Consider the following 18874-nt stretch of genomic DNA (forward strand, 5'->3'; position numbering starts at 1 on the left):
TTATTGCTTACTGAATGAAGCTTTTCCCTTTGTCTTTCCCAGATTGATTTAACTTCTCAATAAATCCTTCTCCCCATTCCTGGGTATTTTTTGTTTATTCTTTGTACATTTTCTGTTTCTGTATTTTTAAAGTCTATGAATTTCTCTGGTTGAATAGAATGTCAGGTAGGCTGGAAACTGGCTTATTAATGTCAGGTTTCTCTTTTAGTAATATGGAGAAGGGCCAAAGTTTATGCACCCTTTGATGTTGCTATATTTATCTTGTCTTGTGTACCATTTGCATTTCACAGTTAATGGTGCTGGACTCGCCATGGCTACCTGTGACATCATTTTCCTGAATGGTGGGAAGCCAGCCAACTTTTTGGATCTTGGTGGTGGTGTAAAGGAATCTCAAGTATATCAAGCATTCAAATTACTCACAGCTGATCCTAAGGTAACTTCTCTTTTTGTAGGAGAGGTTTCATGGTGTAATGATTTCTCACCATAACGATCTGCCTTGTTCCTGATGCTGAGGATTAATAAGCCAGCACATGTATAATACTTTCCAGCCCCAGGTGCAAATACTGCCTTATATCACACTGGAATTCATGATGGCTTAAATCATCTGGGTAAAAGGCTTATAAGTACCCCTAGGATCTTACTTCAGGGCCTTTGTTTATAAAGTTCTGAGAGGTGGAAGGAAATTTTTTTAAAGTGTCATGCAAATAAAGAAATATTGGTTGACATGAAATATTTTTTGTGTGTACTTAACAATGAAGTGATTAGTTCTATGCTTATGTGAATTAGAAAGGACTGAGTCTCAGATACCTTCCTCAAAGGTGCTGAGGTATTATAAGATTAAGACAGAAGAAAATTACAGGGTTATAATATTATGTATTACTGGGAAATGATGACCTCACATCCTTCTATATGCTTTTTAATTTTCATCTCTAATGATTACACATCTCATGTGTTACAGCTTGTAACATATGCTCTAAGTACATATAATGTTATTCCATGGGCATCCTTTCTTCTTAACTAGAATGTAGCTGTCTTGCTAGGTGCATAGTAGGTACTTGGTAAATACTTAATCAGTTCAAAGACCAGTATATATAATGTTATTCCATGGGCATCCTTTCTTCTTAACTAGAATGTAGCTGTCTTGCTAGGTGCATAGTAGGTACTTGGTAAATACTTAATCAGTTCAAAGACCAGTATGATTTGCATCCATTGTAGCTATTCAGTTGTCTGTGATAAGATTTAGGTAGATATCATTATATAGAAAGGCTAATATTTTTTGAATATGTATTCAAATGTTGTCTGAACTTAATATGGAAACTTCCCATTCATAAGTAGACTGGCATTTTGGGCCTCCTGTGTATACAGTTTTGTCTTAGGTTAGTGGTATGCTTGTCTGTTTTCATTATGACTTAGTTGGTAACCTTACATTTTTGTTAAATCTTTTTCTTATAGTTAGCACACACACACATAAAATGGTTAAACATTATCAGTAACTTATCTGCATTTCTGCACTGCTGTTCAGAAATAGCAAAGTGACTGAAGTCCAAAGTCACTCAGCCATGAATTGTCCACAGGTGATTTTTCTGTTAACAGAAGCACCTTGTTTTCATTGGTTAAGTAGGGACATTAGCAGAGGCTCCCTAATCATTTATGAATTCATTTATCCCTCTTTTCTACTCCTTTCTAAGGGAAGAATCATTTTTATTGAAGAGCTTTTCAAAGCAATTGAAATCTGTAAATACCATGTACATAATACACAGTTCTTTCAACTGCTTGAACCACAAAATACCCAGAGGACAAGCAACTGTAATAAAATACTGCACATTTAGTGTTGACTGGAATTCAGTGCTGAGCATTAAAGAGAGCCAGGAAGGATTAGATCTACCAGGACAATCATATTGCATTTTCTTTGGAGTATCTTTTCTTAGTGGCTGATCCTGAATTTTAATTTTATTAAAGTACAGAAAGGGAATGAAAAATCACTTGGAAAGCTTTTTTTTTTTTAAACAATCTCTTAAAAAATGTTGACTTTTCCTATTTTCAAGTGCTGGGAGTATTTAAACTTTTTTGAGATTGGCTGTCATCTTGGGTAGATAAAGGTATGTGGGAGTTATTTTATTTTTCTCATGCTATATCAGGAAAATGAATGCTTGGCTCATCTCACAGTACATTTTCCAAATCTTGAAATTTCAAAGTCAGTTAAAAAGCATAGAAATGTAATGGGTATTTTCAATCCTGGCGTTGTTTCACAGATTTCAGGGAACAGAGGCTAAAAAATAGTATCGATGAATTGATTGGATCTTGCAAGGAAACTGGTTGTAATTTTGGCAGTAATTATTTCAAGTAGAACCCCATCCAGTTGCTCAGACTAGAGATTCCCCAGAGCCCAAAGCTAATTATTTCAAAGGTATTGATTTTCTTGTTAGATATAAGGATTAGTCAGTTGAATACACTAAAACTAAAAATAACAGAAGGCCCATTGTTGTTAAACTTAAATCAAGTGATAGTAGCAACTGCTTGTTTGTTATATGTACAAGCTAATTCTATTGATCAAGTAATAAACATGCTCATTCATGAAAAATATTATGCATTGACATATATTTCCACTCATAACGTCTGCCATGGAGCTGAGACTTATATTTATTTCACTTGACTATTAGTCCAAATGCTGATTTTCATTGGGACCTAACCCAAGTACCTTTATAACTAATGTGTTCCTTATTTGTTTGTAGTATATGTAAAATGAAGTTCCTGTGCCAAACTGTTTAAAACAAGAATTTTTCCAAGATAGCGCACTTTCTAAACTGGATTCCCATGAAAAGTATCATTAAATATTTTATAATTCTCTTATTTTCCAGCTGGGCTTGAGATGAGAGAAAGGTAATAGAGTTTTTTCTGCTGGTGGTAGAATAGATAAGATCTCACCCTCATCATTTTAACTTATAAGATTCTAAACACAGGTGTTCTTAAAATCATAGGGAGTAAAATTGTTTTAGAAAGTAGAAGTAGGATTCTGTGCCAGTCTATAAAGAATTTGAGCACATTTAAAGGAGAAATACTATCAAGAATGTTCGCATTATGTTTTTATTTTCCTGAGTCGTGCTTTTGACTTTTGTTTTTAATTTTGAACTTAAAATTCCAAATGTATAAAAAATGAGTACAACATCATGTGGAGTATGTAGAACATATTGCATAAATGAATTAAAGGAAAAGATGGTTGTTATGAATCTCAACAGTAACCTCTGCTTTGTTGTCCAAAGTTAAGCCAGTTTATTGCCCTCTGGAGGCCTGATTTTGAAAAGCAGTAGCTTATGACTTGAGAAGTCTGTTATCTTGATTTTACTGTGCTTTCTGGTTTAGGTCCAATAGAGTCCAATATTCAAAGCCTTTTAGGAAGGAAATGTGCTATATAAGCACCAAATACTTGGAAGAGATTCTTAGTGGGGCTCAGGTGCCAGCCAGCCTGGGTTCCAATTCTGTCTTTAACATGTGTTGACTGTGGCACCTTGGGCATGTCATGTAACTTTTATGTATCTTGGTTTCCTATTTTATAAAATAGAGATAGTAATAGTACTTATTACCTCAGAGAGTCACTTCATTGTATGAATTGAGATACATATATTTCCCATTTAAAGGGCAATGATTTCACATGACAGTACTGTCTAAAAATTTTAATAAACTTTTATTAAAAGAATAGCTTTCATAAAGAACACTGGTCAAACTTACTATCTACATTGTAAGTAGATAGTTCAATGAATTATGACAAAGTGAACATATTTGTGGATCCTCTGACCACATCAAGATATAAGACATTCCCAGTGTTATGGACTGAATATGTTTTCTTATAATTTATATGTTGATATCCTACCCCTCAGTGTGATGGTGTGAGGAGCCCAGGCCTTTGGGCTATAATTAGATCATGAGAGTAGAACCTTCATGGGTGAGATTAGTTCCCTTATGAAAGAGATTCCCAGAGAGCCCTCTCACCCCTTCCTCGGTGTGAGGACATTGCTGGAAGATGGCCACCTGTGTACTAATTAGCGGCCACTGAATGTGCTGGTGACTTGATCTTGGACTTGCCAGCTTCCAGAATTGGGAGAAATGAATGCTTTTCAAACCACCCAGTCCATGGTCATTTGTCACAGCAGTTTGAATGCACTGGGACAGTCACTGTCACAGCAGTGCTTTATACCTCCGCACCATCTCCTTCAACCCTGCTTTCTTCCCAAAGCTAGTACTCTCCTAACTTCTACTGTCAAAGATTTGTATTGCCTGGTTTTGAGCATAATACAAATGGAATCATACAATGTATATACTTTTGTATTTGTCATCTTTCATTTGACTTTTTTTCTCAGATTCAATCATATTTTATGTAGTAGCGGTTCACTTACCCTTATTGCTGTATAGTATTCTATTGTATAACTTGACAAGAGCTTTTTTATGTCATCTTCTATTGATAGACATTTGTGTGATTCTCATTTTTTACTACTATGAATAATGTTGCTATGAACATAATCATACATGCCATTTGGAGCATATTTTTGTGGTGTATATGCTTGGATGTAGAATTTGTGGGCAATAGGGTATGCATATACTCAGTGTGAATGTGTACTACCAAACAGTTTTCTAAACATGCCAATTTACATTCTGATAGGCATGTGTGAGAAACCCTCACGAACATTTTTGTTATTCTAGTAGGCATGTGGTAGTATTTATTGTGGTTTGATGCCATTCCCTCATAACTAATCAGGATGAACACCTTTTCATGTGTTTATTAGCGATGTGAATATACTCTTTTAATTTATGTCACCTCACAAATAAAGTAGACATGAAAATAATACCCCAATGCATTGTTTTATCATCATTTAAGATACATGTAAAGTACTTGGCAAACCTTTCTAAAGCATGATGAAAACTTTTAGTTTCTATGCTTTTTTCTTGAGTGTTCATTTTGATTATCATTTAAAGGCTTAGATTTAGAATTATTGAAACAGTGGGGAATAAATGGTTGTCTGCAGAAATGGGAGCTGTCTGAAGCAGTTCATTGATACCAGTGTTACTGCCTGGGTTGCTTTGAAATTGATGAAATGTGTAAGCAGTTTCAGTAGTGTGCAGTGATTCTCCCTCCAGACAGCCAAGGAAACACAGTTTAATAAAGGGAGGATTAAATTCATATTTTGGGAGAACCACAAAATACAGTTTGGTTTAAATTTGAGGAGAGGCCAGCTGGTTTAACTCTGTGGTAAGTACTTGAAAAGTCTTTAGAATTTGAGGCCAAGGATGTAAAACTGCATGCTGTATTTTTGATAAGGGGTTTGTGCAAATGCCATCAGTTGTTATATTTTGAAATTAATAACATACTAATGCCTCCTATATTGTTAATTATCATACAGTTAGAGTTTATTTAAAAGCAAAACAAGATCCTCTTTTTCCCTTAAATACATGCTTATCCAGAGGCATGAAACAAAACTCATTTTATCATTTACCACTTATATTTGTTGAAATACCCTATCTGCAAGGGAATATTTCTTTTGGGAATTAATAGAATTCTTTTAGGGGTTTGTTTTCAGATATAAGGTCCAGTACTTTTTAAACATGAGCATTATTTTTGAAATGATTACTGTGCATTTCTATTCTTACAGGCCAGTTTGAAAACTAATTTTACTTTCATATAGAGTTGAGAAGCAGCCATTCTTTATAGTAATCACCTACCTGATAGCCTAGTCTGAAGAGAGTAAAAATGGTTTTGTGCTTCTGGATCCACAACCTTCATTTGGTTTCACCCCTTGTTTCACATTACCACTGTGCGTACACTGGAACATGGAAAACCATCCTCCCCGTGCTCATTTCTGCTCGCAGGGATTTTCCTATTGTCGTGAATTCATAAATGCTGACATTTGCTTTTCTTTTCCCGATGGCCATTTGACCCAAATTTCCAAGACTGTCTGGCTCTCCATGCCCAACTTATCTGCCAACACTTCCCAGTAAGAGCCAAGTCCTGGCAAAGGCAGTTGTTTATGAATCTTACACATGATCAGTATGTCTGATAGCTACCACATTTTCAAAGCATCTGTAATGTAACACTCTAAATAAATCTATTTTCATGCTCCTTGCTGACATACTTTCAGAAATAAATAAAAAAATAAGATTTGTACTCTTTGCTCCACTTCTCAATATTCAGATTTTAATGTACCTGACTTTGTTTCATTGTAAGTGATTTAAAGAATTTAACAGATTTTGGGATATTTTAGTAAAATTTTATGATTAATCTCAGCATGCTCAGTAATTCATTATGAATCCTATATGGAGAGGCCTTTGTAGACTGTTAAAGAGAAATGGACCACTAGTCAAGTTGTAATATCATATAGGTTGGAAATAATATCTACTTTATTAAATGTTAGGAATTTTTTTATTCTTAATTTTATTGCATTGAGAAAGGAAGTAGTTGACCTTAGCAATTAGAAAATATAGAAAATAGTGTATATTCTAACAAGTTGAACAAATAATAGCTGAGATTAATGTCAGGCATCTCTGAATCTTAAGAATAATCTTAGGATGGTTGAATGATCAAGACATCTGAAGGTTTTACTACTTTTATTTTTGAGGTATTGTTTTAGAATCCAGGGGCTACCCTGTTGGCTCAGACAGTAAAGAATCCATCTGCAATGCAGAAGACTTGGGTTTGATCCCTGGGTCAGGCAGATCCCCTGGAGAAGAGAATGGCTACCCACTCCAATATTCTTGCCTGAAAAGTTCTAGAGACAGAGGAACCTGACAGGTTACAGTCCATGGGGTCGCAGAGAGTCCGACATTACTGAGTGACTGTCACATTTAGAGTCCAAATTGCCCGGTAGAGGAAATCACTAGATGTGGAGAGTGAACTGAGTAAAATTATTCTGGAGAACAAGGTTAAGAACCTTTGAACTGTGAATACCTCTGGTTCCTCTGCTCTGCAGAAGTGAACTGTAGTCTGGTGGGATGAGCCCCAATGGGTTCAGGAGACTGAAGACACTGAATCCTCTTTCTTCTTCCTGTCATGCCGTGCGCCCCCACCCTGCCCCCCACTGCCAGAGAATTGGGAGTTACTGTCTCATTGTCTACTTCCTAAATGAGTAGCATGTCCATGTGGGCTTGCTGAAGAAATCGGCTTGACTTGGAGTGGATTTCTATGTAGTATGCCTTTTCCCCTAATTATTGAATTAGGGAAACATAAAACAGAAAAGTACAGAAATACACTAAATTTTATATATGTAAATGTCTTGATGAATAATATAGCATTTTTTACAAAACTATTTTCAGTAATATATAACTATTGTATAGTCTTTTCACTTTTTATGTGCTTTTTGCGTGTCTTAGTACAGTACTCAACATTTTCAGTGGCTAAACAGTGTACACTTGTATAGATATATGTTTACCTAAACAGTCCTCTGTTTGGTATTCAGGGTGTTTCCAACTTAATATAATGCCGCTGTGAACCCCCATATATTCATAGCTTTAGAAACAGGTGAGATTTATTTACATAAGATGAACTTACAGAAGTATGAAGATGATTTGAGAGAATGGCACTGAAACGTGTATAATATCATATATGAAATGAGTTGCCAGTCCAGGTTCTATGCATGATCCTGGATGCTTGGGGCTGGTGCACTGGGACCACCCAGAGGGATGGTATGGGGAGGGAGGAGGGAGGAGGGTTCAGGATGGGGAACACGTGTATACCTGTGGCAGATTCATGTTGATATATGGCAAAACCAATATAATATTGTAAAGTTAAAAAATAAAAAAATTCAAAAAGAAGTATGAAGGTAAAGATGAATGCAGAGGTTAAGTTTTTCACACTTACTGCCAAATTATCTCAGTATTAGTTGAAGGAACATAGAGAGTTTTCATCAAATAAGTTTTCTTACATCCTGGCCATTGTTACTGTGACTCTTTACTGTCATGAGAAGTAACATTTTAAATTATTTTTCTTTTATTGAGTATTTTTATCACTTTTGTTATGATCTGCCTATTAATATATTTTGCCCAATTTTCCATTGTGATGTCACTCTTTTTCACATTTAAAATACAGGCATGTGTGCAGTTTTGAAAATCAAAGGAATGGGCTCTTTTATATATCTTGCCACACTTTTTTTCCATGTCTTTGAATTGGTCTATATAAATTTTTATTATTTCATTATATGTATGTCCTCCTGAAATAATATGAAGTGAGGCCATTTAATGCATGTTTTTTGGGGCTATTATTTACTTAGTTTTTCATGAAACTTTTAGTAAGTCTTTTTAAATTTGTTGCTTCTTGAATCACCATATTAAGGTACAGTTGTAAGTGGAAGCATGGTACTCCCAATCCCTCCAAATGTGACTTAAGGCAGGATGAATGTTGTGATTAAAATGGCATAGTTCTCTAGTTCTTAATAAGATTCTTAGTTATTTTCAAGGAATGTTTTTCAAAATATTGAAGGAATTTCATTGTAACCTAATATGCATTTTTTTCAACCAGGATTCTTCGTACAGTTGATCCCACTATTTGCAGGTTCAATATTTGCAAATTTGCATATGTGCTAAACTTTATTTGTGATCTTATAATCAGTACTCAGTGCTTTTTTCACAGTTCTTTGCAAAAATACACAGAATTTGAAAAATTTGAGTTATGTGGTACACTGTTCTCAGTGAATGTCAAACAAGTCAGCATTTTCCTTTATTTCAGTGCTCCTACAGTAAACAAGTGTCATTTTCATAATGTATTTAGTGCCCCATTTTCATGTTTTTTTTTGTCCTTTTTGGTGTGTGATTTTGCTGTTTAAAACAGACCCACATGTAGTGCTAAAATACTGTCTAGTGTGACCTGCCTTATAGAGAAAATACAACTTACATAAGGTTTCTTGAGCCATGATTTACAATGTTGTTGGCCAAAGTTACACAAAAAACAAGGTTATATATTGAAAGGTTGACAAAAATGTGACCAAAGGCTCTCAGGAACCTAACCCTATATTTCCCCTAGGAGCAATGGTTCAGTATTCACTAATTCAGTGTTCACTGCAACTTTAGACCATATTGCTCTGAATAATGTGAATTGCCTTTATAAAGTTTTAGATAATTAAGACAGCTCTTCAGAATTATTTGCTAGAGACCCTCCATTTTATCTTTTCTAAGAAAGAACATTTAGGAACTCCTACTATAAAATAAAACAAAAAACAAAATCTTTTCATAATTTGCATTTATATGTTTCCTAAGGGAAGTATTTTGATTATGAGAAACTTTGAAATGTGTCATAAATGACTTTTGAGACATAGCAGCTTTATAACTTTGGATTAAGTGAATAAACCTTGAGAACATTTTAATTTAGTTTTCACGTTTCAGGTAAGGTGATTTCCTTACCTGTTTAAATCCCTTCACTTTATGCTTTTTGAAAGTTTTCTTTACATTTACAAAATTGATCATTTTTTACTTTTATAAATTTACCTTTCCTACTTAAAGTATAAAATTAAAAAAAAAAAATGCCCCTAACTTTATTTCTATAACAGAACTGCTGTTACAGTTTGTTAAATTTTCTTCCAGCATTATCTATGCCTATCTTCTGTATAAGGTTATAACTAGAATGTTCTTCCTTTTGATGGCTTTTTTTTTATTAGTCCAATACTACATGATAAACATATTCTCATGTTATTAGTTGGTCTCTCTGCCCATGAATTTTACTAGCAATATTAATAATCAGCTTATTAAAGCTTCTTTTTACTTTAAAGATAATTTAAAGAAGCATTCTATTTAAAATCTTTTTCAAAAACTATATGAACTTTGTAAATCATATTTGCTAAATCAGAGTAAAGTATCATTGTAAATGCAATAGTAAAAAGCATAAAAAGCTTTATGGTACAAAACAAATTTTTATAACATCAAAAAAGAGAATTAGTATAATCCAAAACCACATTGGATACCTGTTCAGTGTTCTGTGCAATTACTACTTTCATGCACTGCTAATTTGAGTTTAATTATTTCAGAATTAATGGTGAATTGTTCATTAATATTTGATACAGTCATTCTGAATTGCCTGGACTTGAAATAACCTAAAAATCCTAGAGGTAGCCTAATGCCCTTTCCTGTTTACTCAGTTCAATATCTTCCTGATCTGCTTGCATGTATGCTCAGTCATGTCTGACTCTTTGTGACCCCATGGACTGTAAAGCCTGCTAGGCTCCTCTGTCAAGGGAATTTTCCAGGCAAAAATACTGGAGTGGGTTGCCATTTCGTACTCCAAGGGATTTTTCTCGAACCCACATTTCTTGCATCTCTTGTCTCCTGCATTGGCAGGTGAATTCTTTACCGCTGCACTTTACAATGAGTCTTTTTAGCTTCCTGATATCTTCATGTTATGTACAATTTAATAAGATGAAAGGGAGTTAAGAATGAGACTTGGTAGAAGTAGGAAAATAAACTCACCTTTATCTTTTAGTGCTTTTTTGTGGGGGGGGCAGGATTCCCTAATGAATTATTTTGCTTAAGAACTTCCATGAGAATCCATTGATTTCTATTTGCATTCTCTGTAAAGGAATAAGACACCTCAGGCAAACTTCTAAAATAGGTGTTTTTTAAAATCTTTATCACCCTCATCAGATATCACATTGGTGATAATTTGTCCCAATTTCCCTTTTCTATATGATATTTACAGTTATAGTTCTCACCAGTCAATAATCTCCTTTATTCATTCATTTCTCTTAGGTCTCATAAAATTACCTTGAAATATTCTTTTTTCCCCCTCCCACTTCTTACTGATTATGCAGTAAACTTTCCATTTGCTCATATTCTTTATAAATAGCTAAAAATACAGTCTCCTTGAGTTTTTTTTCAGTCCATAGTTTTGTTCAACTATTATTATATTTTCATTATTTCTAGCCACCCATCTCACATGTAGAACATAGGAAGTTCTCCAAAAATGTATTTTCAGAGCAAGTTCATATCGACAATTCATATTTGTTTCCATATGCATCATCTAGCCAGATGTTCTCAGTCTGAAAGAAGAGCATAATGAATTCAATGAGTTGTCTTTCTGAAATAATTCATTTCCTAAACTGGATGCTAATGTCGTGTGCTTGGTGAGACTTTAATCAGAAAGGGCTGCCTGATAAGGACCATAATCTAGAACTAGACTTTGTCCTACAAGATCAAGTAAATGATGGAAGGAAGGAACTCATTTCAGAGGGTGGGATGAGGCTTTATCCAGCTGCCAGATGCAGGAGAATAGTTGGTTTTACAGGGAAGATTGTGAGGGTGGGTAGCAGATCTTACCTGAAAGCAGCATGTTAGTAGAAGACAACAAGAGTACAAACATAGGGAGGCAATTCCTAAGTAGTATTTAAGGTGTTCTATTAACAGGTAGCTATTTCCACAGTTCACAGGCCATAGTGCAGGGATCAGATGCCATTCATGCACAATACCTTTTAAATAGAAGCTTGGTTGTAGGGAGACTAGCCTACCAGGCACATAGCTAAGGCAAGAACTCAGCTAGAAGTACAAGTCAGAATGTCAACCATGAGGTTGGCAAAGGCTCATCCAACAGTAAGAGTGACTTTATTGAAGAGGGAGATATCCCCAGCCTGTTGGAAGCAGATCTTCAAAGATCCCTTCTGAAGTCAAGACTTGTTCCTAAGACCATAGAATGACTAAGCTGGACTGTTCAGAAATGTCAGCCAAACAGGAATATACTGTGTCTACATTGGGGGTGGAGGAGAGAAGGAATTTTGTACTCTGATAATCCAGATGGAGATATCTTATGGTTTAAAGCAAGTATCCCACCAAAAGCAATTGACATTTCAGCAAAATTATTTCAGGTTAAAACAGAAAAAAAGGGAATATATTGTGTCTATGTGCCAAGCATTCCTCTGGGCACTAAAGATAACGTAGTTATTGAAACAGAGTCTTACTTTCTTGGAGCTGCCATTTTAGAGGTAATAAATAGATAAGTGAGTGAATTCACAGCCCAATGAATGAATAAGTCCATAATATAGAGCAAATACCTTATATATTATGTGATGATATTCAACTAATTTGAAAAATAAAATTGAAAGGGTACCCTGAAAATGCTAGGAGGTTTTTTTTTTTTATTTTTTTTTTTTAATAGATTGATAGGTTTGTCCAAGAAAGCCTCTAGGTACATTTACCTTGGAGAACAAAATGCTGTAGCTGTTACATGAGTTGTGATCTAGGTTTGTGATGATGTATTTGCTGCTAAAGAGGGAGGCTCTTCTGCATCTACATCCATTGGAGTTGCCCTCCTTTCCTTTATCTTTACTCACTACTTCTTTGCCAAAGTGTTCTAATCAACATTTCTTGCTTTATTATGGATCTAAAACAAGATTTTGTTCACTTGAATACTTTATGCTGCAACTTTAATAATTTGGGTGGCAACTCTCTTGCAATTAGAGGTCCTTTGTGAACATCGATTGATATTTTATCTACATGTCTAGGACCCTCTCCTGGGATGCTCTTTTTACCACCTTTGAGGTCTTATGAAGAAGAGCACTTCGAACACTTGTATTAGTTAGCATTCCCAATGGACAGCTGGCACAAATCCTAGTTAATTATTTTTCTTCCAGCTTATCTGTGAGTTCTTTCATTAATCGTTACATGTAAGCATTTTGGACACATTCCTTTTTTCTCAGTTAGAGCTCCAGTAGAATATTTTTTGAGCACACATTTAGGTGTCTGCTCAGAGGCCTTAGGATCATAAACTGTGAACAGAAAATCCATTTGGAGCTTTAACCCATGACATTCTAGATTCACTTGCTCGTTAATCCCAAGCAGTACCTTTTGAGAAGAGAAGGAGACTTAAGTGACTTAGAATCTTCACTATGTCAGTGTGGTCCAAGAATATTGGCACTTGGGTAGTAGTGTGGCAGGGAAACGTCCAACTCATACTGTATTTAGATGATTTCAGATGTTTTTCTGTGTTTTGTAATCTGTGATTAGTTGTTTTACTTTATAAATGGAGCTTCTTCATGAAGATGAATTTCCAGATAGCTAATCCAAATGCTCACAGTGTTAATTAAGCATGTTCCAAAGAAGAGATGTTTGATACTCAAATGAGGAGAGTAAAAGAAGCAAAGCTAAAAAATAAAAAAGCCAAGAAACATGAAAAGATGTTTTACTGAAAGAATAGATTCAGTCATTCCATTTTTTATCTCCAAGTATAGCATTAAAACACTACCTATTGAAAGGTGTATCAGTTTATCAAACAATGCATAATATCTTAGGAAGGATAACTGGACAGAAATTAGAGCCTCATCATCTAAAAAAAATCTATTATTCTTTTCCCATCATGTTTTCTCATGATTCTTTTTCTTGTTCCTTTAAGGATTCTTCTCCTGTTCCCTGTGGTCTTGGGAATGCCATCAAATTCAGTGCCTCCTCTGATGCTCTTTGTCTCTGCTGGGATCCTCTCTTCCCCACTCCTGCCCATGGGGTATCCTTAACTAGGAGTAGGCCACTTGCTTTACTGTATCCCTGAAAGCAGAGAAGTGATACCCTAGCACAGGCCCCTCAGTCTAATCAGCTTTCCTCCTAAAACTCATGGAAAAGGCCATCTGTCTCTGGGATCATGAATGAAAACAATGTGGCTGGAATTGTGGTGTGCCCTCCTACCTGGTAAAAGTCTGAGTAAGATTCAGGAGCAAACCTTCATGATGGAGACTCCCTCGGCCTTAGGACCTAATTCCTACATAGCCTGTTTTCTGTAACTCAGTGATTCTCAAAGTGGTTGACCCAGCGGAAGTAGTGTCACCTAGAACCTTTTTAGAAATGTAAATTCTTGGTCCCATTCAAGCCTGTTGTATCAAAAACTCTGGGGTGGGGCCCAGTACTGTGTTTTAATAAGTCTTTCTGGTGATTGTCATGTTTCCCTAAATTTGAGAATGATGACTATTATGATTCTGCAGCTTCTCTTTACTTCTTTGAGCTGCTCGCCCTTTCCTAGCTATGGGCCAAATCATTTTTTCCCCCCTTTGAATTAGATTTCATTTTATGACACTAACAACCAGCAAGTCTGCTTAATATACCATACCTTTAAAATTCTCACCAGACTTGAGAGCTTGTCCCAGAATTCTCTTGTGCCATATACTGGCCCTGGGCCCATTTCTGTTAACACTTCTATTTAGTTCTTTCCCCATGCACTCTACACCCCCATGTATTTTAACTTTTTAGCCTCTTATTTTTATGTCAGAATCTATGTGAAACTCAGAGAAATTTTATCAATCCTAAAGTGACTTTTCTATCCAAATGAGCATTAAGGATAATCTCCTAGTTGATAGGTAAAATTCATCAACTGGGATTGTAAATGCATTTTTCTGAAAATCAGCTCCCTTGTGGAAGAACTTTTCTTTCTCTTCTCTCTGAGAGTAGAATACAGCAACAAGTTGTGTAATTTTCAAGTGACTTTCTATAAACTTTATGAAATCACCTAATCTTGAGCTCAGTCATTGAAGAAAATCTAATTCATTTTTGTCCCGATTAAGTTACCATCAGCTACTTCTTTTCACAAGAGATTTCCTTTCCTATTATTGTTCTTTGTGCCTTTAATCTCTCTTGGTACTTTTCTTCTTCTCTCTCAATTTGTAAGTGTTTTGTTGTGATTCAGTCTTCTGTCTATTCTTGTTACAAAATACAACCTTCATTTGCTGTATGGGTTCCTAGTGCTCTTTGGGGAAAAGGGAAATGGTCAGATCTTTCAGTATTTGACAAAATTGTAATGTAGAGTGTTTCAAGATGGAGATGTTGAATCGAGTTTTATGTTTAGTCAAGAAAATGGATCCATGATGGAATGTGACATGAGGAAGGTCTTTACTGAGTTTTCTTTTGGTTTACATGGGATGTGAAAAAAGTCACTTCAAACTACGATATAATGTTGCTGTATCTTGATGTCTCTTTGTGAAAACTCCTTTTACAAAAATTCTTTGATCAGAGAATAGGCATATAACTTTTCCATACCATTGGATAAATCATCTTTATGTCAACCATCTTTGGAGAATTGAAATTTACCTGCTTTTTAAAAAAATTTGTATGTTCAATGTCATGGTGAAACCTTGTTGCTGATTCTTCCACCCATAAGGTTGTCACCATGAGTGCTTATGTTATTGAGTGTTCATGTTTCTCTTAGAGAGTGGATTAGGCAAGAAATGGGGTAAGAAATGGCCTTCCTTAGACAAGAAATGGGCTTCCTTGGTGATTCAGTTGCTAAAGAATCCATCTGCCATTCAGGAGACCGCCTGCAATGCAGTCTGCCATTCAGAATCCACCTACCATTCAGGAGACCTGGGTTGGATTCCTGGGTCAGAAAGATCCCCTGGAGAAAGAAATGGCAACCCACTCCAGTATTCTGGCCTGGGAAATCCCATGGACAGAGGAGGAACCTGGTAGCCTACAGTCCATGAGGTCGCAAAAGTCAGACATGACATAGTGACTAAACCACCACCAACAGGTCATGAGCTAAGTTTTATTCCTCTTTATGATTCCCATATATCTCTAGCTCACTGCAACCACTACATGGTGGAGTCACAATCCATGTACAGGTGAGGCTCTAAAGACAGTTCATAAGGCAAAAATACAATCAAAATTAGCTTTGAAAGTCCTTTAAGTTACCCGTATATCTTAATATCTGTAAGCACTAGAGTCCCTGTAGTGTGGTGAAATGCCCATCCATTGAGCGTTTGGGAGTGAGCAATGAATCTCAGTCCCTCCCATCTCCCTCAGGGACTCAGGTCCTTTGAATGAAATGGCAGTGGGGTCACCCACTAGATTTTACTCATGGATTTCAACTCTTTCTCACTTACTTATTCTATCCCCATGCCTGTAAAGGCAGATTCATATAAATTAAATGTGTTTATGATGTGACTTTTTGGTGTATGAGATGAGATTAAACAAGCTGGGGAAGGTATGAAGAGAGAAGTGAAAAACGAGAGCCAAGAAGTTGTTTCAGGGTGTTCTTGTCAAGCATGTTAAACCCAACTAGAAGGGTCATCTGTGTGGTCATTAAGAGCTTATACTTGATCAGCAGGCAGAGTTCAACTGAGATTCAGTTCTGTCAGTTCCCAGCTGTGTGACCTTGGGCAAACTGATTCACCTTTCTGTGCTTGCCATTTAATCCATAAAGTGAGGTTGATAATCTGTGGTACTAGATGAAATAACACATGAAGTACTTTTAGCCTGGAACTTTCGGCAGTCATTCCACGAGGGCAGTGCCAGTGGTGGCTATCCTCAGGCAGTGGTTGCTGTGGTGGTCATTAATATAATGGGGTAGTTGGCCCCTATTATGTAGATGAATTCCATCAGAATCACTTGGAATGGAGACAGACTGAGGCTGCAGGAATTTTTAAGTTCTCCTCGTGAGTCCACAGTGCATACAATTTTAGAAAGAATGATGGAGAAGGCAATGTTGTGGGAATGTGAGCTAACTAGCAGATACAAGGGAGTTTGAGTGCATTTTCAGATTCAGGAATGATAAGAAGTTGTTCTGGTCTTAGAAGCCTCTTTAAGTTAATCCCAAGAAAATGCCCTTGACTATTCCGTAAGACTAAATTCAGAGCTAGAACCAGTTACCCCGGATTTTCTGAGCTTAGTATTATTTATAATAACCCCCCCCCCAATAAAAATAGCCATCAGTTTCAGTTTTCTCTCTTTTTGTTTCCATTGCTAAAGCTTCCAAACATACTGGCTCATACCATCTGAAGTCATCAGGTTTAGTGAATAGTCTAGCTTGATGGCTACATTGCTTAGAAGAATGTTATGAGGCAAACCTGGTCCCTTATGTGAATGTGGACATGACTCTTGATCTCTTAGAATCAACAAAACATTTAGGGTTAAAATTGGATTTATAAAGTATGTATAAATAAATACACATAAATTGAATCCCATTGAAATCAAGTAAATGGGCAAAATGACCTTTGCATTGAGACAGAGGGAGAAAATGTATATTCAAGTTATATAGTTCTCAGGGAGATTTTTCTGTACCATAATCATTGAAGTTATCCTTCCAGACAGTATTTGTGTTTTTTAACTATGTGGACTTTTAAAATGGAAAAAAAGCCTATTATAAAGGAGTAGATGAAGGCAGTGCATGTGCACAGCATATCAGAGTTGGTGATGGACCTGGAATAAGGCTTCCTTTGTGGCTCAATGGTAAAGAATCTGCCTACCAATGCAGAAGATGTAGATTCCATTCTTAGGTCAGGAAGATCCCCTGGAGAAGGAAATGGCAGCTCACTCCCGTATTCTTGCCTGGGAAATTGCATGGACATTGGAGCCTGGTGGACTACAGTCCATGTGGTCCTGAGAGAGCTGGACACAAGAGATTAAACAACAACAAAACAGCAAACAGATGGAAGCAGTGCGTTGGCACAGCATATCAAAGTTGGTGATGGACTTGGAATAATTCATGCTTAGCAAATCACTTAATGCAAAGATTTTGGACCAGAGGCCTGTCTTTTTATTACAGATTTATAATAGGACAAATTGCAGTGAGCTGGCAAGTTCCAGGACCTCCTTGGAATTGCTGGTTCCCACTGCTTTCTGTTGGTCATTCTCTTGAACTCTTCTCTGGGGGACAGTGCTCTCTTAATTGTGGCAGATTCACCTTTATCAGAACTTGCAAGTCCAAAGCTTCTGTGACATGGAAGAGAAACTCAAAAAATGTTTCTCTTCCCACTGTTAAAAGGATGAAAAATAACTCAGTTTTGGTATTTACATATGAAAGATATTTTCATTGGTGAGTTCTTAATGTCTGAAGTTAGCTATTGTTGGTATTATTTTTCTTCTTTCTCTTTGACTAATATACAGTAGACTTAACTAAATTCTCATGTTCTGTCAGGGGTTCATTTCCAACCCATGACTTCGGCGCTCAAGGTAATAGTCTCGAAGATGTTTTGTCCATTATGCATCCCATTTACTTCCATAGCACTAATACAAACAGCATGAGTATTAGGACTTTAGTACTTGTGTTTTTATTCACTGCTTGGTGGCACACTTCCTCCTTTTCCAGCTCTCATCTTTTCAGACCTGGAAAGGAATAGTGTTTGGCACTGGGTGTGCTTGCCTTGTTACTGTCAAGGGTGAGCAAGTCTGAGGACAGGGAAGGCAGAGCTCATTATGTGTGAGTTTTAAGGAACACAGAGCTCAAAAGAGATGAAGTTCCAATCCACAAGCCCCTATCTCTTACCCTTCCTAGGCCTGGGATAGGGCTTTCCTGAGGGAGAAATCTCGCAAGTGGAAAAGGACCCAAGAACTGCGAATGACCTGGATGCTTGCATGAGGGCATCAAAACAAAGAAACAGACATATAGTAAAGGTAAATTAAAGGACACCTACATTAAGCCAGTAAAATCTTGTGTTTAAATTTGATTTTAAGAGAATCTTCTTTAAAAATCTGTTTTAAAACTTTCTATGTAACAGTATTTTAGAATTGGGTGAGACCTTCTAAATATGATAAAAGCAGTATCTTAAGGCGAGTTAAATTTGAGCAAATATAGGATGATTTGGCATGTTTTCCTGAATGGGAGCCAAACCTGTTATAGTCACCCAGCAAATCAAGTCTTTCTTCATCTTTGTTAGCTTAGTTAGAAATCAATCTTAGTTAGGAATCATCTTAGTTTTAGAAATCAATAGAAAGAGACCAGTAAAACCATAGCAAATAAGCTGCCTGTTTGGGCTTTGTTTTGAGATATTGCAACACAACATTCCTGTCTTCAGTGTAGAGAAAATATAAATTCTAAGAATTTTAGTTTTCAACACTTCCCAAATCTCTCATAATTTCTTTGGGCCATGTAGTTTTAAAATGTTGCCATTTTCTGTCATTAAGGATGTCAGCAGTAGCCCCCTTTAGAGACGAGCATACA

The 18874-nt window shown here is 36.2% G+C and overlaps 1 protein-coding gene across 1 annotated transcript in view; it reads left to right on the forward strand.

The window, feature by feature from the left end:
- Nucleotides 1-18874, forward strand: part of SUCLG2 (succinate-CoA ligase GDP-forming subunit beta) — a 272885-nt gene that overhangs the window by 167411 nt on the left and 86600 nt on the right. Inside the window, exon 9 of the mRNA XM_005890960.2 lies at nucleotides 291-433. Coding sequence (XP_005891022.2) covers nucleotides 291-433 — 143 coding nt within the window. The remainder of the gene's footprint in view (nucleotides 1-290; nucleotides 434-18874) is intronic.

Source organism: Bos mutus, chromosome 22, assembly GCF_027580195.1.
Source record: "Bos mutus isolate GX-2022 chromosome 22, NWIPB_WYAK_1.1, whole genome shotgun sequence".
Lineage (NCBI taxonomy): Eukaryota > Metazoa > Chordata > Mammalia > Artiodactyla > Bovidae > Bos > Bos mutus.